The 16,206-nt window shown below is 50.8% G+C and overlaps 6 protein-coding genes across 6 annotated transcripts; 3 read left to right on the top strand and 3 right to left on the bottom strand.

Annotated features, from left to right (window-relative positions):
* Window positions 1–317: 317 nt before the first annotated feature.
* BKA55DRAFT_551227 (uncharacterized protein) lies at window positions 318–3,671 on the top strand. Its single transcript, XM_046191346.1, has 4 exons — window positions 318–654; window positions 888–958; window positions 1,153–1,384; window positions 1,528–3,671. Exons 1-4 carry the CDS (start codon window positions 650–652, stop codon window positions 3,317–3,319), a joined length of 2,100 nt encoding a protein of 699 aa, XP_046057072.1. The 5' UTR covers window positions 318–649; the 3' UTR covers window positions 3,320–3,671.
* Window positions 3,672–5,042, bottom strand: BKA55DRAFT_551231 (nucleophile aminohydrolase). Its single transcript, XM_046191347.1, has 3 exons — window positions 4,837–5,042; window positions 4,626–4,773; window positions 3,672–4,576 (listed from the first exon to the last, which is right to left on the bottom strand). The coding sequence occupies exons 1-3, from the start codon at window positions 4,864–4,866 to the stop codon at window positions 3,969–3,971; spliced, it is 786 nt and encodes a 261-aa protein (XP_046057073.1). The 5' UTR covers window positions 4,867–5,042; the 3' UTR covers window positions 3,672–3,968.
* Window positions 5,043–5,478: 436 nt separating this feature from the next.
* BKA55DRAFT_683367 (uncharacterized protein) lies at window positions 5,479–6,468 on the top strand (the record flags this gene model as incomplete). Its single annotated transcript, XM_046198489.1, has 2 exons — window positions 5,479–6,012; window positions 6,067–6,468. The coding sequence occupies 2 exons, from the start codon at window positions 5,479–5,481 to the stop codon at window positions 6,466–6,468; spliced, it is 936 nt and encodes a 311-aa protein (XP_046057074.1).
* Window positions 6,469–6,783: 315 nt separating this feature from the next.
* BKA55DRAFT_551234 (uncharacterized protein) lies at window positions 6,784–8,749 on the bottom strand. The gene has a single exon (XM_046191348.1). It carries the CDS (start codon window positions 8,373–8,375, stop codon window positions 7,005–7,007), a length of 1,371 nt encoding a protein of 456 aa, XP_046057075.1. The 5' UTR covers window positions 8,376–8,749; the 3' UTR covers window positions 6,784–7,004.
* A 319-nt stretch (window positions 8,750–9,068) lies between these two features.
* On the top strand, window positions 9,069–10,251 carry BKA55DRAFT_588771 (3-beta hydroxysteroid dehydrogenase/isomerase family-domain-containing protein; the record flags this gene model as incomplete). The annotated part of the gene is made up of 2 exons (XM_046194838.1): window positions 9,069–9,548; window positions 9,610–10,251. 2 exons carry the CDS (start codon window positions 9,069–9,071, stop codon window positions 10,249–10,251), a joined length of 1,122 nt encoding a protein of 373 aa, XP_046057076.1.
* Window positions 10,252–11,428: 1,177 nt separating this feature from the next.
* Window positions 11,429–15,071, bottom strand: BKA55DRAFT_683370 (uncharacterized protein; the record flags this gene model as incomplete). The annotated part of the gene is made up of 4 exons (XM_046198490.1): window positions 11,429–11,875; window positions 11,932–13,874; window positions 13,931–14,627; window positions 14,694–15,071. The coding sequence occupies 4 exons, from the start codon at window positions 15,069–15,071 to the stop codon at window positions 11,429–11,431; spliced, it is 3,465 nt and encodes a 1,154-aa protein (XP_046057077.1).
* Between the last annotated feature and the right edge of the window lie 1,135 nt (window positions 15,072–16,206).

The following is a 16,206-nucleotide window of genomic DNA, read 5'->3' on the forward strand; positions in this document are numbered from 1 at the left end:
AAATAGCCTGTAAATAGCCCAGCGAGCAGATAAAAATACCATACCGAACCAAAAAGTTGGACTTTCTCACCCCTGTCTGGGCCCTGTCGAAAATACCCCCGCTACTGTCATCCTCAACCCCACTCTGCCCACCAAGACAGCAAGCTGCCTGCATGCAGAGCAGAAGTGAGTGAGAGACCTTGCTGAGTTGCAGGTCACTTTTCAGTGAAAACTGTAACAGAGGATACCTACCTAAGCATTAAGGAGCTTAGCCTCCATTCTCACCTCACTAAGGTGCGGGCCAGGGACTCCACACCATGGGAAGCTGGGACCATCCTCTACGGAGACCGCTCTGCCCGCCTTTGTCCTTTCGCCTTCACCCAATGTTGTAAGGTAAGGTAGTTGACTTACTGGAGCTCAAACGACTACATATACAACCATCTCCTCCTCCCCCCTCACCTTTCTTGTTCTGCTCTTCTCTCCTCTTTCTCCTCTCTCATCTACACCTTATTGCTTCTTGATACCCCTTCCTCAAAACTCTTCCGCCTGTTTCCTCTCTCTCACTCTCGCCCACACATATCCGCTCGCTATCGGCTCTGCTCTACTCTCACCGACCGTCTCTTAACGAACCCATTGTCCACGTTTTTCTACCGCAAAGAGCTCAGTCAACATGTGGTAAGGAAGCTTCCTCTTCCTCGTCGCCGTCACCGCCTTTGTTACCGCCTAGCCTTTTCGTCTGCCCCGCCAGCCACCGCGCTTCCACCGATTCTTTGCTTGCGACAGACGCACGCTAAGATGGAATGGATGTTTATGGTTCAAGGCGATGAATGGGAGAGAAAAGCTGGTACTCAAAGAAGGATTTCGGTGGCTCAATTGGTGGAATAACAATAGCTAACCATTACGATCAGTGGTATTTTCGGATACATCAACTACCTGGTGGAGAAGGATCGCAAGTTCATCCTCGACACTCTTGTCAACGGTCAGTAATTGCTTATCCCATGCCCATGCTCACAAGCATAATCATAATCATAATCATGGCTGCGCCCATGTTTTCCCCCTCCTCAGCTGCCCCTCACCACCCCTTTCATCAGCCATGCCCCGCCCCGCCATGCACTGGTGAGACGCGGGATCAGCGCCCAGATTCGTGTTGCTGACACAGCTTTTTGCAAACAGGTTTGTCCCGTCTCGAGTACCGTGGATATGATTCTGCTGGTCTAGCCATCGACGGCGACAAGAAGAAGGAGGTTCTCGCTTTCAAGGAGGTTGGCAAGGTCGCCAAGCTCCGAAAGCTCATTGACGAGTCCGACCTCGACCTCGAGAAGATCTTTGATTCACATGCCGGCATTGCCCACACCCGATGGGCTACTCACGGTCCTCCTTCCACCACCAACTGCCACCCCCACCGGTACGTTTGAGAATCCCGAAATTCCCAAATCCAATTGCTTGGTTTTTGATCTTCTTTGTTCCATTTTGGGGATGCGAATATCAGTTCTCAATCGGGAGAGTGATTTTGAACACGGTGTGCTAACTACAAACCCCTGAATGCAGATCTGACGTCAACTGGGAGTTCACCGTTGTCCACAATGGTATCATCACCAACTACAAGGAGTTGAAGACTCTTCTCCAGGCCAAGGGCTTCAAGTTCGAGACTGAGACCGACACTGAGTGCATTGCCAAGCTCACCAAGTACATCCACGACCAGCACCCCTCCATTGGCTTCACCGACCTTGCCAAGGCCGTTATCCAGGAGCTCGAGGGTGCTTACGGCCTTCTCATCAAGTCCGTCCACTACCCCCATGAGGTTATCGCCGCCCGAAAGGGTTCTCCTCTCGTCATCGGTGTCAAGACCGAGCGCCGCATGAAGGTCGACTTTGTCGATGTTGAGTACTCTGACGAGAACGCTGCCCTCCCCGCTGAGGCTGCTTCCCAGAATGTCGCCATCAAGAAGAACGACCTTCTTGCCCCCGACACTGGCCTTCTCGGTGCCGCCGACAAGTCTCTCCTCCACCGATCTCAGTCTCGTGCCTTCATGACCGATGATGGCATGCCCATGCCTACTGAGTTCTTCCTCTCCTCCGACCCTTCGGCCATTGTCGAGCACACCAAGAAGGTCATGTACCTTGAGGACGATGACATTGCCCACATCCACGAGGGCTCCCTCAACATCCACCGCCTCAAGAAGGCCGATGGCAGCTCCAACGTCCGAACCATCCAGACCCTCGAGCTCGAGCTCCAGGAGATCATGAAGGGCAAGTTCGACCACTTCATGCAGAAGGAGATTTTCGAGCAGCCCGAGTCCGTCGTTAACACCATGCGTGGTCGTCTCGACATTGCCAACAAGACTGTCACCCTTGGCGGTCTCCGCTCTTATATCTCCACCATTCGCCGATGCCGCCGCATCATCTTCATTGCTTGCGGTACTTCTTACCACTCTTGCATGGCTGTCCGCGGTGTCTTTGAGGAGCTTGCTGAGATCCCCATCGCCGTTGAGCTGGCTTCCGATTTCCTCGACCGACAGGCCCCTGTCTTCCGTGACGACACCTGCGTCTTCGTCTCTCAGTCTGGTGAGACTGCCGACTCCCTCATGGCTCTCCGCTACTGCTTGGAGCGTGGTGCCCTGACTGTCGGTATTGTCAACGTTGTCGGCTCCTCCATCTCTCTCCTTACCCACTGTGGTGTCCACATTAACGCCGGTCCTGAGATCGGTGTCGCCTCTACCAAGGCCTACACCTCTCAGTTCATTGCCATGGTCATGTTTGCTCTGTCTCTGAGCGAGGACCGTGCTTCCAAGAAGGCTCGCCGCGAGGAGATCATGGAGGGTCTCTCCAACGTCTCTGCCCAGATCAAGTCCATCCTTGAGCTTGACTCCTCCATCAAGAAGCTCTGCGAGAACTTCAAGAACCAGAAGTCTCTCCTCCTTCTAGGCCGTGGCAGCCAGTTCTCCACTGCTCTTGAGGGTGCCCTCAAGATTAAGGAAATCTCCTACCTTCACTGCGAAGCTGTCATGTCCGGTGAGCTGAAGCACGGTGTCCTAGCTCTGGTCGATGAGAACCTCCCTATCATCATGATTCTCACCCGCGACAACCTCTTCAAGAAGTCACTCAACGCCTATCAGCAGGTTATTGCTCGCGGTGGTAAGCCCATCGTCATCTGCAACCCCTCTGATGAGGAGTTCAAGTCTTCTGAAGCCGAGAAGATTGAGATCCCCAAGACCGTTGACGTTCTTCAGGGTCTCCTCAACGTTATCCCTCTCCAGCTCATTGCCTACTGGCTCGCTGTTCTTGAGGGTCTCAACGTTGATTTCCCTCGTAACCTGGCCAAGTCGGTCACTGTCGAATAAGCTCGTTACTGTGTTTTGACTGAATTGTCGATGTACAGTATGAGTTTGGCGGCTGCTTGGGTTCCTCTTTGCTACTAGCAAGAGGCTTATGATGAAATTTGGAGTTGGGTTTTGGACTGCACTGGCTTGCAATGAATATGTTGGTAAAGTCTTTTGTGTTTTGTCTACCTGGATAGCATGGAACGAATGTTTGGCAAAAATAAATGAATAAATGGGAGGCCAGGGACCAGCTGGTCGTGGTCAGTATTAGATGGTAACCCTCGAGAAGAGGTTGAATAGGCAAGTTGGCTTATTTACGATACACTAGTTCTAGGCAACGTAATCACGAATATCAAGTCTTGCAATTTGAACATAACATAATCTCGAATGATGCCATGTGATGTATTGTTACAACCCTACCATTTCCTCAATGCCTTGGCCTCTTCCCAGGCCATTGAATGACAGGCGGGAATGGAATTTTATCGGGTGCCTGTTGATCACTCCAAAATGTCAAGTTTTTATCATCATCATGATTTTAGCCAGCTGAATCTTCTCTAAAGTAACATCAATCAAGCCGCCTTGGCTTGTATCTTGTGTAACCTCTCTAATTGATTAAAGGGTGACTGGCTTTCGTCACTCAGTCCTCTCATTTCAGCACCTGCCACGATATTTAGACAGTTTGAGTACCATAACCGCGAATTCTCTCTGCAAAAGCCCAGCTCTGAGCCTCGAGCTGCAGACCATCGGTAAGGTCCACTCCCTCCTTTGTGACGACAGCCATCGAGTAAGAGTCCAAACTGCGAGCGTCGCGGTAGTATAGAACCTTCATGCATTCCTTGATGATCTTGATAGCCTCCTCCTTCTCCAAGTTCTGAGCGGTCTCCTCATCGGGAACATGACGACGCATGATAGGCTGGGCTAGCATGGAGCCGAATCCCGTAGCCAAACTGGGGGCACTGTAGGTGCTGCCGAGTAAGTCGGCAGCGGCAAGGAAAGGCTTGTCATCGTCGTCGAGACCAGCAACAAGAAGATGGTTCCACAGAGGGTCGAACTTGGAGCGGCGGCGGTAAAGCAGCTTTGCGAGATAGCGGTGGAGGTTTGCGGCATTGAGACGGGGTGCGTCGGGGGAGGTGTAGGCCTCGTCGAGGGAGAGGTCGATGAGATGGCGGTCGAGATACTGCATATCAGAAATGTCGCCGCTGAAGCCAACGACCGAGGACTCGGCGAAGGAGCGGAGTCGCTTGACATCGGTGAACCTGGCTAGAGACCCGTATGAAGCTGGAAAACATTAGCTTCTGCTTTAAGTGTCGATGCAGATAGAACGGACCTAAGTTATCAGCAGCCATGACAACACCATCCTTAAACTTGACGGCGATGACGGAGGTGCCAGTAACGATGGGCTGTTGGGTGTTTTGCTTGGGACCATTATCGGTCATGAAAGAGGCATCATAGGCACCATAAACATCGTCTCTAGGCTATTGGAGGTCAGTTTATTGTAATTGGCGATGTTCAAAGGTGTAGTATATGGGAGGACATACACGGCCCCAAGCTTGCGGACGGTGATCCATGGTTTATGTAGTTGAATGAGATGGGAAGAGAGAAATGTCGCGGGTATTCGTTACTTTGCCGTAAGAAAATGGGATCGTCAGTGTGTGTAGAGTATAGTTTTCGTCGTCGTCAGTGTTGATGAGTTTGATGATGGAGTTGAAAGAGCTGATATTCGTTGGCCCAGCCTTGATTGACTTGACCTCACTGTCGCGTCCAACGGCAGCCTGTGACCGGCGGATGAGGTGAAGGTGGAGGGGCGTTACATAAGCCAACTCTGGGACAGTGATTGGACCGATTGACAAGCTGCAAGAGCTGTAGCTCATAAAGTAGAGAGTACTTAGCGAACAAGCTATAACCCATGCGGCGGAAATGTACCACTACCAAGGGAGCTCTCGCATGAAGTTGAGCCCACTCGCACCTGCCCACCTTCCATGGCCAGCACTGGAATTAGAAGCCGCCTGCAAAGCGCAAACCATGAGGTAGGCACAGTCTAGGTCGACACCATCAGCCTCATCTCGACTAGGCCAATTCCTCACCGTACACAAACTCAGCCTTGCAGTTAATCGTCGCCGCCACTGTAAATCGCTTCGCTTAAATCAATTCTCTCCAACTCAACCGGAACAAATACCAAAATGCTCACTTCCGTGGGCCGGGCCGCCGTCCGTCGTGTTCAGACAACCCGCCTTTCTGCTTCCACTCCCTCTGCCGCCCAATTGCTCTCCCGCCAGTCGGCCATAAAGACTGCGCTCCCCATTCGAAGTTTCACGGTCTCAGCATGGTCCCCCTCTCCTGCCTCCGGTGATAAGAAGGCCGCCAAGAAGACGACGACGACCACCACCAAGAAGGCTACTGGCACCACCAAATCCAAGTCTAAGGTGACTGATACCAAGTCCAAATCCCAGACTAAGGCGAAGCCCAAACCCAAGGCTGCTGCACCAAAGCCTAAGAAGGCCAAGAAGGAGGTTGATCCAGAGAAGGTGAAGAAGCTCGAAATCCGGGAGCTCAAGAAATGGGCGCTCAGAGACAAGCTGGCCGTGCTTCCAGCCACCACTTGGGTGCTTTTTACATCCGAGAACAAAGGAAACCTCACAGGAACTGGTGGAATCACTCAGCAGGCGACTGAGCTATCTGAGAAGTTCCGTCAACTGACCGAATCCGAGCTCCAAGTGCGTCACCCTCTCCCCCCCTTCCTTTACTAAATGAGCTAACACAAAACTCAGGACCTCTCTCGCAGAGCCGTCGCCAACCGCCAGAAGAACCTCGCGAATTTTAAAGCTTGGGTTGAGACTCACGAGCCTGCGCGTATTCACTTGGCCAACAAGTCCCGCCGCCGCCTCGCTTTCCTGACTGGCAAGCCTGCTAAGCTAATCTCAGATGAGCGTCTGCCCCAGCGCCCTGCAGGCTCTTATTCCCTTTACCTTGTCGACAACTGGGACAAGATCGGCCGTGCTGAGACTAACCAGGCCAAGTTCAAGGAAATTGGCGAGGCCTGGAAGGAGCTGAACCCTACCGAGAAGGCACTATATGAGCAGCGCTCCGCTGACCAATCTGTCAAGTACAAAGCCGAGATGGAGAAGATTGACGCGCGCGCAAAGGTCATACAGGAAACTGGACTTGCCTAAGGAATTGAATATGAGGGGCTGCCACTTAGATTAGAGAGAAATTATATGTACAAAGGACTGTGTCTTGAGTTATCGTTGTTGTGCTGGTATAGGAACTCATGGTGTTTATGATCTATTTATGGTATGGTACTGATCATAAAGGGCTTGGGGTCAAGGGAATGGTAACGGGGACTTTGTCTGGTCTGGTTTGGTATATTTTTGTTCTTGTTTGTGTTTGTCCTGGATCGTGTATGGTACGACGGCCCTGGTTAAGACATGGCAAACCCCAGACTCAGCTGAGCTGGCAGTCACTTGGGAATAGTTGATAATCAAAGGCTTGTGCAACGTGCGTTTCGTCTATTTATGTCGCCGTAAAACGTTAAACGACAAAGCTCTGCAGCTCTATCCAGTTGCGATGATGTTCATGGCAACCGTTATCTAGACCTAAATAAAGAACCGACAAACGCCTCGCTTATGATACGAATATTCAAGTCTTCCCAGTATGCCAAGCCGAGTATAATATCCAAACTAAAATCTGGTGTGAGGAGTCACCTCATTCATCCCTGCTTCTCATAAGGCGGGATTTCCAGAGCAACTTCACCATCTGCTCCATACCACTTCGCACCATTTGTCTTGACTTGTCTTCCACTCGCAAGGTACAGAAGCAAGTAAGTATGTTTCGCAACATGACCCCAACAATAGAGGCGTATCCAATCGTGAGTTTTGTCTCTACGACACCAAGTTCCCCAGCCCGCCAAACCACTTTTGAGATAATTAGCGAGGAACACCCAAGTATCAAACCGGACAGTTGGATCCCAGTCGCTGCAGTTGAGAAGCCAATATCCTCGTTCGAAGGGCTCGATATCACGTTTTGTCGTCGGACGATATCTCGACGACAGATCGCGGGCGAGTTTTGCCAGCTTCTCAGATATCAAATCTGCAGGAACGACGTCGTCAACTCCCACGGATGGGGATGATGGCCGGATTTCCAAGCTACTACTGACTTGGTCCCCCTGTGAGTTTCTCGTTGATAGGACTGGGCCTGTATCGCTAGAGCTTCTGACTAGATCACCATGCTCTAAGTGTCCAATCTTAGATCGCTTTGATGGTGGAGGTTCTGACCCTGCGCGAGGCGATGGAGCTGGCGAGTGGCTGCTAACCACACTGCCGGAAATATGAGTGATATCTGGAGCCAAATGCTCGAAGGCTATCACCTCTGTATCCGCCGAGGGTATGGGAACCTCGGCTGCCTTGTCTGGTTGTGGTGTCGTGGGTACGACATGTAGAGCCCCTATAAACCCAGGGACCTCGAGAGGTAGAGATTCTTCTTGACTGGGAGGTGGTAGGGAAGAGGGAATATCAACTCTGTGTCCATATTCTGGTACTGGAGGACGCTTCTTATGTGCAGTTGGCGATGAAAATGACGCAGAGGCCTGCGATGACTGAGTTCTTCGGATGTAGCTCTGTAGTATACGTGACGGTGAAACGTCCAAGAGTGCAGCTTCTGGCATGGGATACGAGTCACTAACTTGACTCGCAGGCGCACACCAGGAGTTGATTGACCCGAAACCAGTATGGTCTGATGAGGGGATCGCACTTCTAGCCAATGCCTCACGCGGTAGGCATGGCGACGAGCGATTGTCTATAACTCCCTCAAAACTTAGATCTTGGGATGTAATCTCAAATGATCGTCCAAACGAAGTTGTTACCCTGGTCTGAGTAGGCGATGGCGCCCCTTGATATCTTTCTGGCACATGTCGTTGTTCCTCGCCTGTCTGTGACGCTATCAAAGACAGTTGTGTGCGACTCTGAGGCTCAAAAGCTAGATACGCCTGCGCAAGTTGTCGATATGAAACATCATCGGTTGACCGACTTGGTGCTGTAATGTGGACGAGAATCTCTGCGCCGTCCGAGCTGTTCCTTGCCATAGTTTGAATGCCAGTAAAGCATGTCGACTGCTTCTCGCCTAGAGACACTATTTCCCGAGGGAAGAGGAGTAATCGTGCTGAAGAGAAGAGAGAATGTTGTTTTCAAGGTCGATATTGGATGTTGTTTATATCCAAAGGGGTCCAAAATAGTAAGTAAAAGAGAGCACGAGCCAGGTGAGACAAGGGCGAAGGTATATGGAATGAAGTAGTAAGTAGGCAACAAGAGAACAAGAAAGAAGAAGAGTGGTTATGATGGTCCTTAGGTAGAGAAAGGCGAGAGATTAAAGAAGGAAATCCTTGTGGAGAAGTAAATCTCGTGACGCACGATATTGATTCACGCCGTAGACGTACAGAGGTAACTTAGTTGATGAAGCCGCCGAAGATTTAGGGAGCTGATCCACTGATTGGTTACTACAGTAGGTAGGCATCTAAGTTATGAAGGTGCCACAACCCCCACCATATTCCCATTAGCCAAAGATGCATTATCAGCCACACAGAAGAGGACCCCTGCTCTCACCACCAAATTACCTCTATCCATACAGTGGCCATACTGGACCCTACCGTACCCCAGGATATTGTCAAGAGCCCAGTCTCCCGCTCCGGCTTACTCTTCCCACCTCCTCGACTCCTACTGCTACCGCACTCTCACAAGTACAACACATACGCAGGAAGAGCAGACACACACCAGCGACGATGGCTGAAAAGACGAAATCTAGAGGTCCCCTTGGAAGAGTTGTCGTCATTGGCGGTAACGGCTTTCTAGGCCATCACATCGTCAACCAGGCCCTCGAGCAATGGACAACCACTGCCACTATCGGCGTCGACTTACGATGCGAGCGCAATCGCAATCCCAATGCCGAGTACCGAGAATGCGACATCACCGACCCCGAGAGACTTCTCTCTCTGTTCGAGGAGCTCAAGCCCGACGTTGTCATCCACACAGCATCTCCTGTTGCCGTCAACCCCAATATCGGTCATGATGTGTTCAAGAAGGTCAATGTCGATGGTACACAGGCTGTTGTTGATGCCTGCCAGAAGACGGGTGTTAAGGTTCTCGTGTACACAAGTTCTGCCAGTGTTATCAGCGACAACGTTACTGACTTGCTCAACGCTGATGAGAGATGGCCTTTGATTCGTGGGGAGGCTCAGACTGAGTACTATTCAGAGACCAAGGTTTGCTCACGCCACATTCAGGCCGTCCCAGACCGTCTCGCTAACAAGGTATTACCCGCAGGCCCAAGCAGAGGAGATCGTTCTCAAAGCCAACCGCCAGGAGGGCTGCAAGCTTCTTACAACCTCCATCCGTCCCGCTGGTATCTTTGGCGAGGGCGACGTCCAGACTCTCGCAGGCATTCTCAACGCCTACAAGCGCGGCAAGCACACAATTCAAGTCGGCGCCAACGAGAACCTCTTCGACTTCACCTATGTCGGAAACGTCGCCCATGCCCATCTCCTCGCTGCGCAGCTCCTCCTCGCCACTGCTGCCTCTCCCACCATCCCCCTTGATCACGAGCGCGTTGACGGCGAGGCTTTCTTCATTACAAACGACACACCTGTTTACTTCTGGGACTTTGCCCGTGCCATCTGGCGTGCCGCCGGTTATGAAAAGGGCACAGAAGGCAATTGGGGTCTCAACCGTGAGGTCGGCATCGCCATCGGCTATGTCAGTGAGGTTCTTGCCAACATTCTCGGCAAGACACCTACACTCACTCGCAAGTCTATCATCATGAGCTGCATGACCCGCTACTACAACATCAACAAGGCCAAGCGTGCTCTGCGTTACCAGCCTGTCTGGTCCCTGAAGGAGGGCATCGATCGTGGCGTGAACTGGTTCCTTGAGCAGGACAAAGCGGCTGCTGCCGCTGCCAAGGCGTAATCTTACTAGTAATGAGAGAAATGAATAAGAGGGGGTTCCTATCTAAAGGACAAAAGGGGCGAATGTGGTACACACTTCCTATCAGGCCACGAACAGCATATTTTGGCCTAAATATTCAATATGTGAACTCTTTAATTATTGCTTAGTCTACGAAGCTTCAGCTTAAGTACATTTTAATCTTGCCCAACAAGACACAACGGCTTGATATGATTCAAATGGCCGATCATACAGATGAAAGACAGTCCCTAATGTAACATCGGCGATAGATCCTATGGGTTGAATAGACTAATTTCGTCTTGTCCAAGCAAGTAAGACGAAGGTCCAGTCATTTAGTCGTAAATACCCAAATAGAACATAATCTATTGTTCCTATCGCTTATCGTCACTTATATCCGTGACCGAAAATCCCATCTGTTCCCAGAATGAAGCCAACATAAAGTAGTTTGCATCCTCACATCTGACCCAGCACACACGCATGAACTTTTTTGCACTACGAATCAATGATCCCTTTCATCTTTATCTCGCCTCGCCTCGCCCGGTCTCAACACTCCAATGGGAATCAACCCGCTAACATGGTTTACTCCATCCAACTCAGGTATAGAAGAAGATAGAAAGGGAACCGAAAAAAAAAAAAAAAAAACATAACAACACCCTCTCTTTGAACCCCTTTTTGTTTTGTAAGAAAAAGGTATAGCCCTCCAACCCTTCCCCTGTCCAAAGAACAAACACTGAACCCAAGAGAAGATGAGAGTAGTTGACATATATCTCTCATGTCACTTAGGTAATGAGAGTTTGAGGGGAACATGACATTTAGTTGAGGGTCGAGAAGGGAAGAATAATAGGAGCGAGATCATCATCTCATCTTCCCTGAAGAATGACGAAGAAAAGAAAGAAAAAACTACCAGGTTTGTCGTGTCGTGTGGTGTAGAAAACGATGAATGCTAAGGGCTTTTGTGATTGGTAAAATGCTTTTTCCCTTTTTGTTCGACAGTTGCATGCTCTGATATAGCATATATAAGCCTGAGGAAGAAGCGAAGAGAAACGCCGTCAACTATGCAAATGACTCTCTACTCCCAAATCATACCTCCTAAACTGCACGTAGAATAACGAAACGAAGCTTGACGCTGGGCGTTTCCGGGCCCAGCTGTAATCAAGAATATCATTGTAAAAAAGAAGTATCATGAGTTGCCGGACACACCGAGTCCGCTGCCTTGACGTCCCATACCAGAGTTACGCCATTCTCGTCTCCTGCTGTGCTCGGCGCTGTCGAGCTGACTGTCCGACTGGTTGAACTGATTGACCCCATAAGGCGAAGCATTGCCCAGATCGTTCCGTCCTCGGAAACGCGCCGGAGGAGTTCCATGCCCATTGTTGGGGATAGGCATTGAAGGGTCTTGTATCGTGCGAACAGTGGCTTCACCCTGCCAAACTGCTGGGTCAGTTTCTACTCGCCGAGCTGGTGGTCGGGTGGAGTTATCCTGACGGTTATAGACCTCGTTGACATCAGCAATGGAAATCTGTCCTCGTCGATCTTGGAAACGCTTCAGGATGTCCTTCGTTGTAAGGTCTCCACTGTTGGTAAAGATATAAGGGTCGTTCATGAGACCAAGGATCTCATCAGGAACCTGGAAAAAGTCAAGTCAACACAACGTCCACCACCGTAAAGAATGCCAATTCTTACCTGGCACATTTCCTCGATATGTGTAATCATCATTTCCACAGCATCAATAACATACATAGCCTCGCTATCTAAAGCGGGTGCCCTGTTGGGATTCGTTAGGATATTGGGCGCAATAACGGTGGCAAGATTTCTCGTATCCATCTTAGAGCCAAGGTCTTCATCAAGTTGGTGGAAAGTTCCAGCCCACTTCAGGAAGCTGAATAGAATCTCAAGACAGTCTCGGTGGCTCTTTGGTAAGAGACAGCAGGTCAAGTGCAGGCACTGCTTTCTCTTTTCAGGGTCCGAAATCTTGGCAGCGCTGATCCATAGCCTGTACAGCTTGTGAGTCATCAGGGGATCTGGTAGATCTCGCAGGTAACGTTTGAGAAGCGCAGCAAGCTGAACAACGGGCTGTTCCATAAAGTTGACCACGTCACAACCCTCGGCGTTGATAGTATCCACCAGGCCTTGCTGCTTCTTGATGTTGCCGTTCTTTCGGAACACGCCCTCAACTGAGAGATCCATCTTACGCATCGACGATACAATATCATCGATAACAGCTGGGATCCGAAGTGTGCCCGGACCAACACCGTCTGTCGAATCCGCACCATCCCTTTCGATAATGATCTCCAGAGGTACACCGAACACACCCTTCTTCTTGACGTTCTTGCTCTTATCGTTCTTGAAGGCTTTACCAAGATTCTTCCAGAAAGTCGCCTGTTTGCGCGACTCAATGAAGCTGAGTAGTTCTTCCAGCGAGAATTCTTGCTCAATCATGGGCTGCATGGTGAGGACAGCAAGATGGCGGACATTAAAGTATTCGAGACCAGACAGTTCAGAAAAGAACTTTCGTCCAATTCGCTCTTGCACTATTTCAGTGCGCTCTCGGTCGGCTGACTGCGTCCGTAGATGACCCTGGTTTGAAGATGATGCATCTAGCGAGCGGTCTTGAAAGGGCTGAGGTGCTTTCTGCTGCAGATCTCGGGACTGCTCAACAGCTACTATCCTTGAAATATCATCCAAAGTGATACCGTCATTTTGTCCAAACATTATGTCGGTCGAGCCTTGCGCACCATGACCCTGCCCAGCATCACCAGATGAACCTGGGCGCGGTCCCCTGCCATCAGTGTCCATCACTCGAGAGCTTCGGGCTTGTCGAGCACTAGACGACAGGTGCCTATCCAGTCGCGTACTTCGTAGCCTGCGCACATCATTAAGAGTGTTCTCATAAGACGACTCTCGTTTGCTGCCACCGGGTCCACGTGACTGTGAGTCTCCTCCCCTTGACCTCGGATCACTTCCTTGACCATCGCCTGTACCATACCCGTTATTATCGGTGTCATCCTTGGATCGCGGGAGGGTTCCGTTAGCTTTTAGAATATCCAGCAGCCGAGCCAACGCGACTCGAAGTAGAAAAACATATTGTTGTAGTTTTGAGACGTGTTCGAGTGGTAAAGCATTGGCTCCAGCACAGTTTGTGCAGTAAATCTTTCGATCCAATGAGTTAAGGCGGGCCTCTTGTAACGACCGTCCAACATCTCGCCCGCACCTTGTGCATTTAACACAGTTCAGGTGCCACCTCATGTCACCATTCTTAGCACACTCGTCCTCGACAGATCTGTGGCAAAGGGAGCAGTGGTCAGAGTCGTTGGCAGAGAGCTTTCCGCCGCTTGCAGTCACCGACAGCTGACCGTCATCGTTCTTTACTGCGTCAAGGTCGCTCAAATCGTCTAGGAACTGGTACAGGCCCGTAGATGCACTGGCTTCGCGCTCAAGACGGAGTGCACCCTGAAGGCAGATTCGAATGAGAAGTTTGAGATAATGGGCAAGACCTGTGACAAGGGACAACAGCTCTTGTGTGACGCCGAGTTTGTGAGTACCGTTGTCTTGTGTCTTGGAAAGTAGAGAGAAGAAGGAAACAATCTTTTTGCATAATAATTTGGCTTCTCGCCCGTATGACATCCCTAAGCAAAAAAGTTAGATCTCGTGTATCTCAAATTCAAAGCTCAATAGACTCTACCTTTTTCGTTCAAGCCCACCATAGTCGCATCTAGGCGATCTGCTGACTGGAACAAGATCTCAACATGCCAGATAAAGCGCTTTGCAACAAAGACACCCTCAACATATGAGCCATTGCTGACATGAAGCAGCATGTCAGAAATGCAGGCAGCAGAGGACTCTTCAAAGGTCGACAGAACGCTCCATATACGAAACACCTTCTCTTCCATGCGTTCTTCCTCCACACGGATAAGGTCTCTGCCTGCAGTATCATCCGAACTTTCCAGCGCAGGTCGCGAGTCCGTGGGTTGCGCTAACCGCACATTCCAGAATTTGTGAATCATGTAGCACTCGGGGTGCCAATGCTGATTTTGCCCATTTCTAAAGATCTCGACGAATTGCTTTAAAATGGCTGTCTGGCAGCCATTACACCGCTGCGCAAACTGTGTGGAATAATGATAATGGCAGTAGACGTTTCCGTCATGTTCGTAGTAGCTATCCTGAGCGCCGAATATTGTTGAACATAATGAGCAGGTAAAATGATCGACATGGTACTTTCGGTCTAGGGCCGTGATATAGGAGCCACGGAGTGCTCCCCCGCACTGGTAGCAAAGGAGGCCAAGTCGACGAAAGTAATCGGTTTCGCACAGAGGGTATTGTCCCCGGCCATTTTCGTCTTCGGCAGGGAAGAACTTTGAAGCTACTATCTCTCCGCAATCCTATTAGTCCAAGATTAGCATCTGACCGTGGTCGAGGAGAAACAGGGCCGACCGAGGGGTTCGCACCTGACACTTGAAGCAATCAAGATGGAATGTTCCATCAAGGGCTCGCACAAACTGACCCGTCAAGGGCTCACCACACGCCTGACACGTCCTCGTCTGGCCGCTGGCGGACCTTCCACTTCGCCCTCGCGACCTGTTCCGCTCAGCACTTTTGCGGGGCGGCTGGTCCTCAGCCCATCCTGGGGGGTTCGGTGTACCTGGGGCGGAGGCGGGCGGCCGCGGTCGATAGCTACCATTGTCGGGTGTTCGAGTTCTGTATACTGGATCACCGTTCTGCCAGTTTGAATCAGCATGCGGGGGCATGTCCTGGGCGTGATAATCGTGGGAGTGGTCGCCATGGCCATGTTCGCCGAGCATGGCGTCGTCGTAGCTCGACGCCATCGTGAAAGCAATGCAGGACGTCGATATGCACAATTCCCCCTCCTCGCTCCAAACCAGTCAAGCACGAATGACCTATCGACGCCAAATTTCCAGCAGAGGTCGACAGGCGTTTGCAGCGGTCGGCATCAGCACCAGCTGAGAGGAAAGCAACGACAGCAGCAACAAGGACTTGATCGAGATCAATTGGCGAAGTCGGGCGAATAATACAGTACAGTGAGACGCGGTATCGTTCGTTGAATAGGTAAGATCGAGCACTATTTGGTGTTCGCGTGACAGCCCAACAATAAGCCCACCCAGTTCGGACTGGGATGATGAAAGTCGGCAGGAGGAGCAAGTCGGTGGCAGCGAAGAAGCGATGAAGTGTGGTGCGGCACAAGACAACCAAGACCCGATGGACCTAGTAGTACCTTATGTGAGGCTAGAGCAGGTACTGCACTATTGGCAGCAAGGCTGAGGCGGAGAAGGGAAAAAGAGAAAATGGAACAAGATGCGATCGATACAAGCGCAGCGCAGCGCGTCTGCGGCGGCGTGGGATGAAGGAGCGTGGGAGATAAAAGTCGAAGCCTGTCGTGAGAGTGTAAGGTAGGTAAAGTGAGGTATGGATACGGTGTATGGAGTAGAATATGGAGGTAGCAGGAGGCTCCTGGCCGTAGGGGAGCTGAGGGCAGTTGTGGTGGTGGTGGAGAGCCCAGGGCCCAGAGATAGACACCTAGAAAAGAAGACTCCTTGTCAGAGAAGAGGTACTTCCAGGCTGTGCTGCAATAGGGGATTAGAGGCCGAATCGAAGTACTGTACTCGACCTTTTGATCCTTACCTTAGTACTTTACTTTACTACCTTATACATTTACTGCTAGGGGCAAAGGTCGGGTACCAGTGGAGGCAACCTTGGCGGGGGGCTATTGGTACAGTGCCTTGATGAGACTGGGCGGGAGATTCTACGCCAGATCAGCTCCAAATAAGGGACGGAGCTAACTAAAAATGGTCTCAGGAGGGACAAATTGAGCACTAGTATCTGGGCGACCGGATAGCAGCATCAACTACGGACCAACATAAGGTGCCCTATACTTGAGATTCGAGTACATGAGAACATGAAAGAAAGATTTGGTTCAAAGACCCAGTCAAGGAACAAAAGTGC

Source organism: Fusarium redolens (genome assembly GCF_020744475.1).
Source record: "Fusarium redolens strain MPI-CAGE-AT-0023 chromosome Unknown BKA55scaffold_1, whole genome shotgun sequence".
NCBI classification, from domain to species: domain Eukaryota; kingdom Fungi; phylum Ascomycota; class Sordariomycetes; order Hypocreales; family Nectriaceae; genus Fusarium; species Fusarium redolens.

Coding starts and splice junctions, on each gene's coding strand:
- BKA55DRAFT_551231 (XM_046191347.1), bottom strand. CDS start 4,866: ATGGATCACCGTCCGCAAGCTTGGGGCCGT. Junction 4,774..4,836: donor GTCCGCAAGCTTGGGGCCGT/GTATGTCCTCCC, acceptor GACCTCCAATAG/CCTAGAGACGATGTTTATGG. Junction 4,577..4,625: donor CATGGCTGCTGATAACTTAG/GTCCGTTCTATC, acceptor AATGTTTTCCAG/CTTCATACGGGTCTCTAGCC.
- BKA55DRAFT_551234 (XM_046191348.1), bottom strand. CDS start 8,375: ATGGCAAGGAACAGCTCGGACGGCGCAGAGATTCTCGTCCACATTACA.
- BKA55DRAFT_551227 (XM_046191346.1), top strand. Junction 959..1,152: donor CCTCGACACTCTTGTCAACG/GTCAGTAATTGC, acceptor TTTTGCAAACAG/GTTTGTCCCGTCTCGAGTAC. Junction 1,385..1,527: donor ACCAACTGCCACCCCCACCG/GTACGTTTGAGA, acceptor CCCTGAATGCAG/ATCTGACGTCAACTGGGAGT.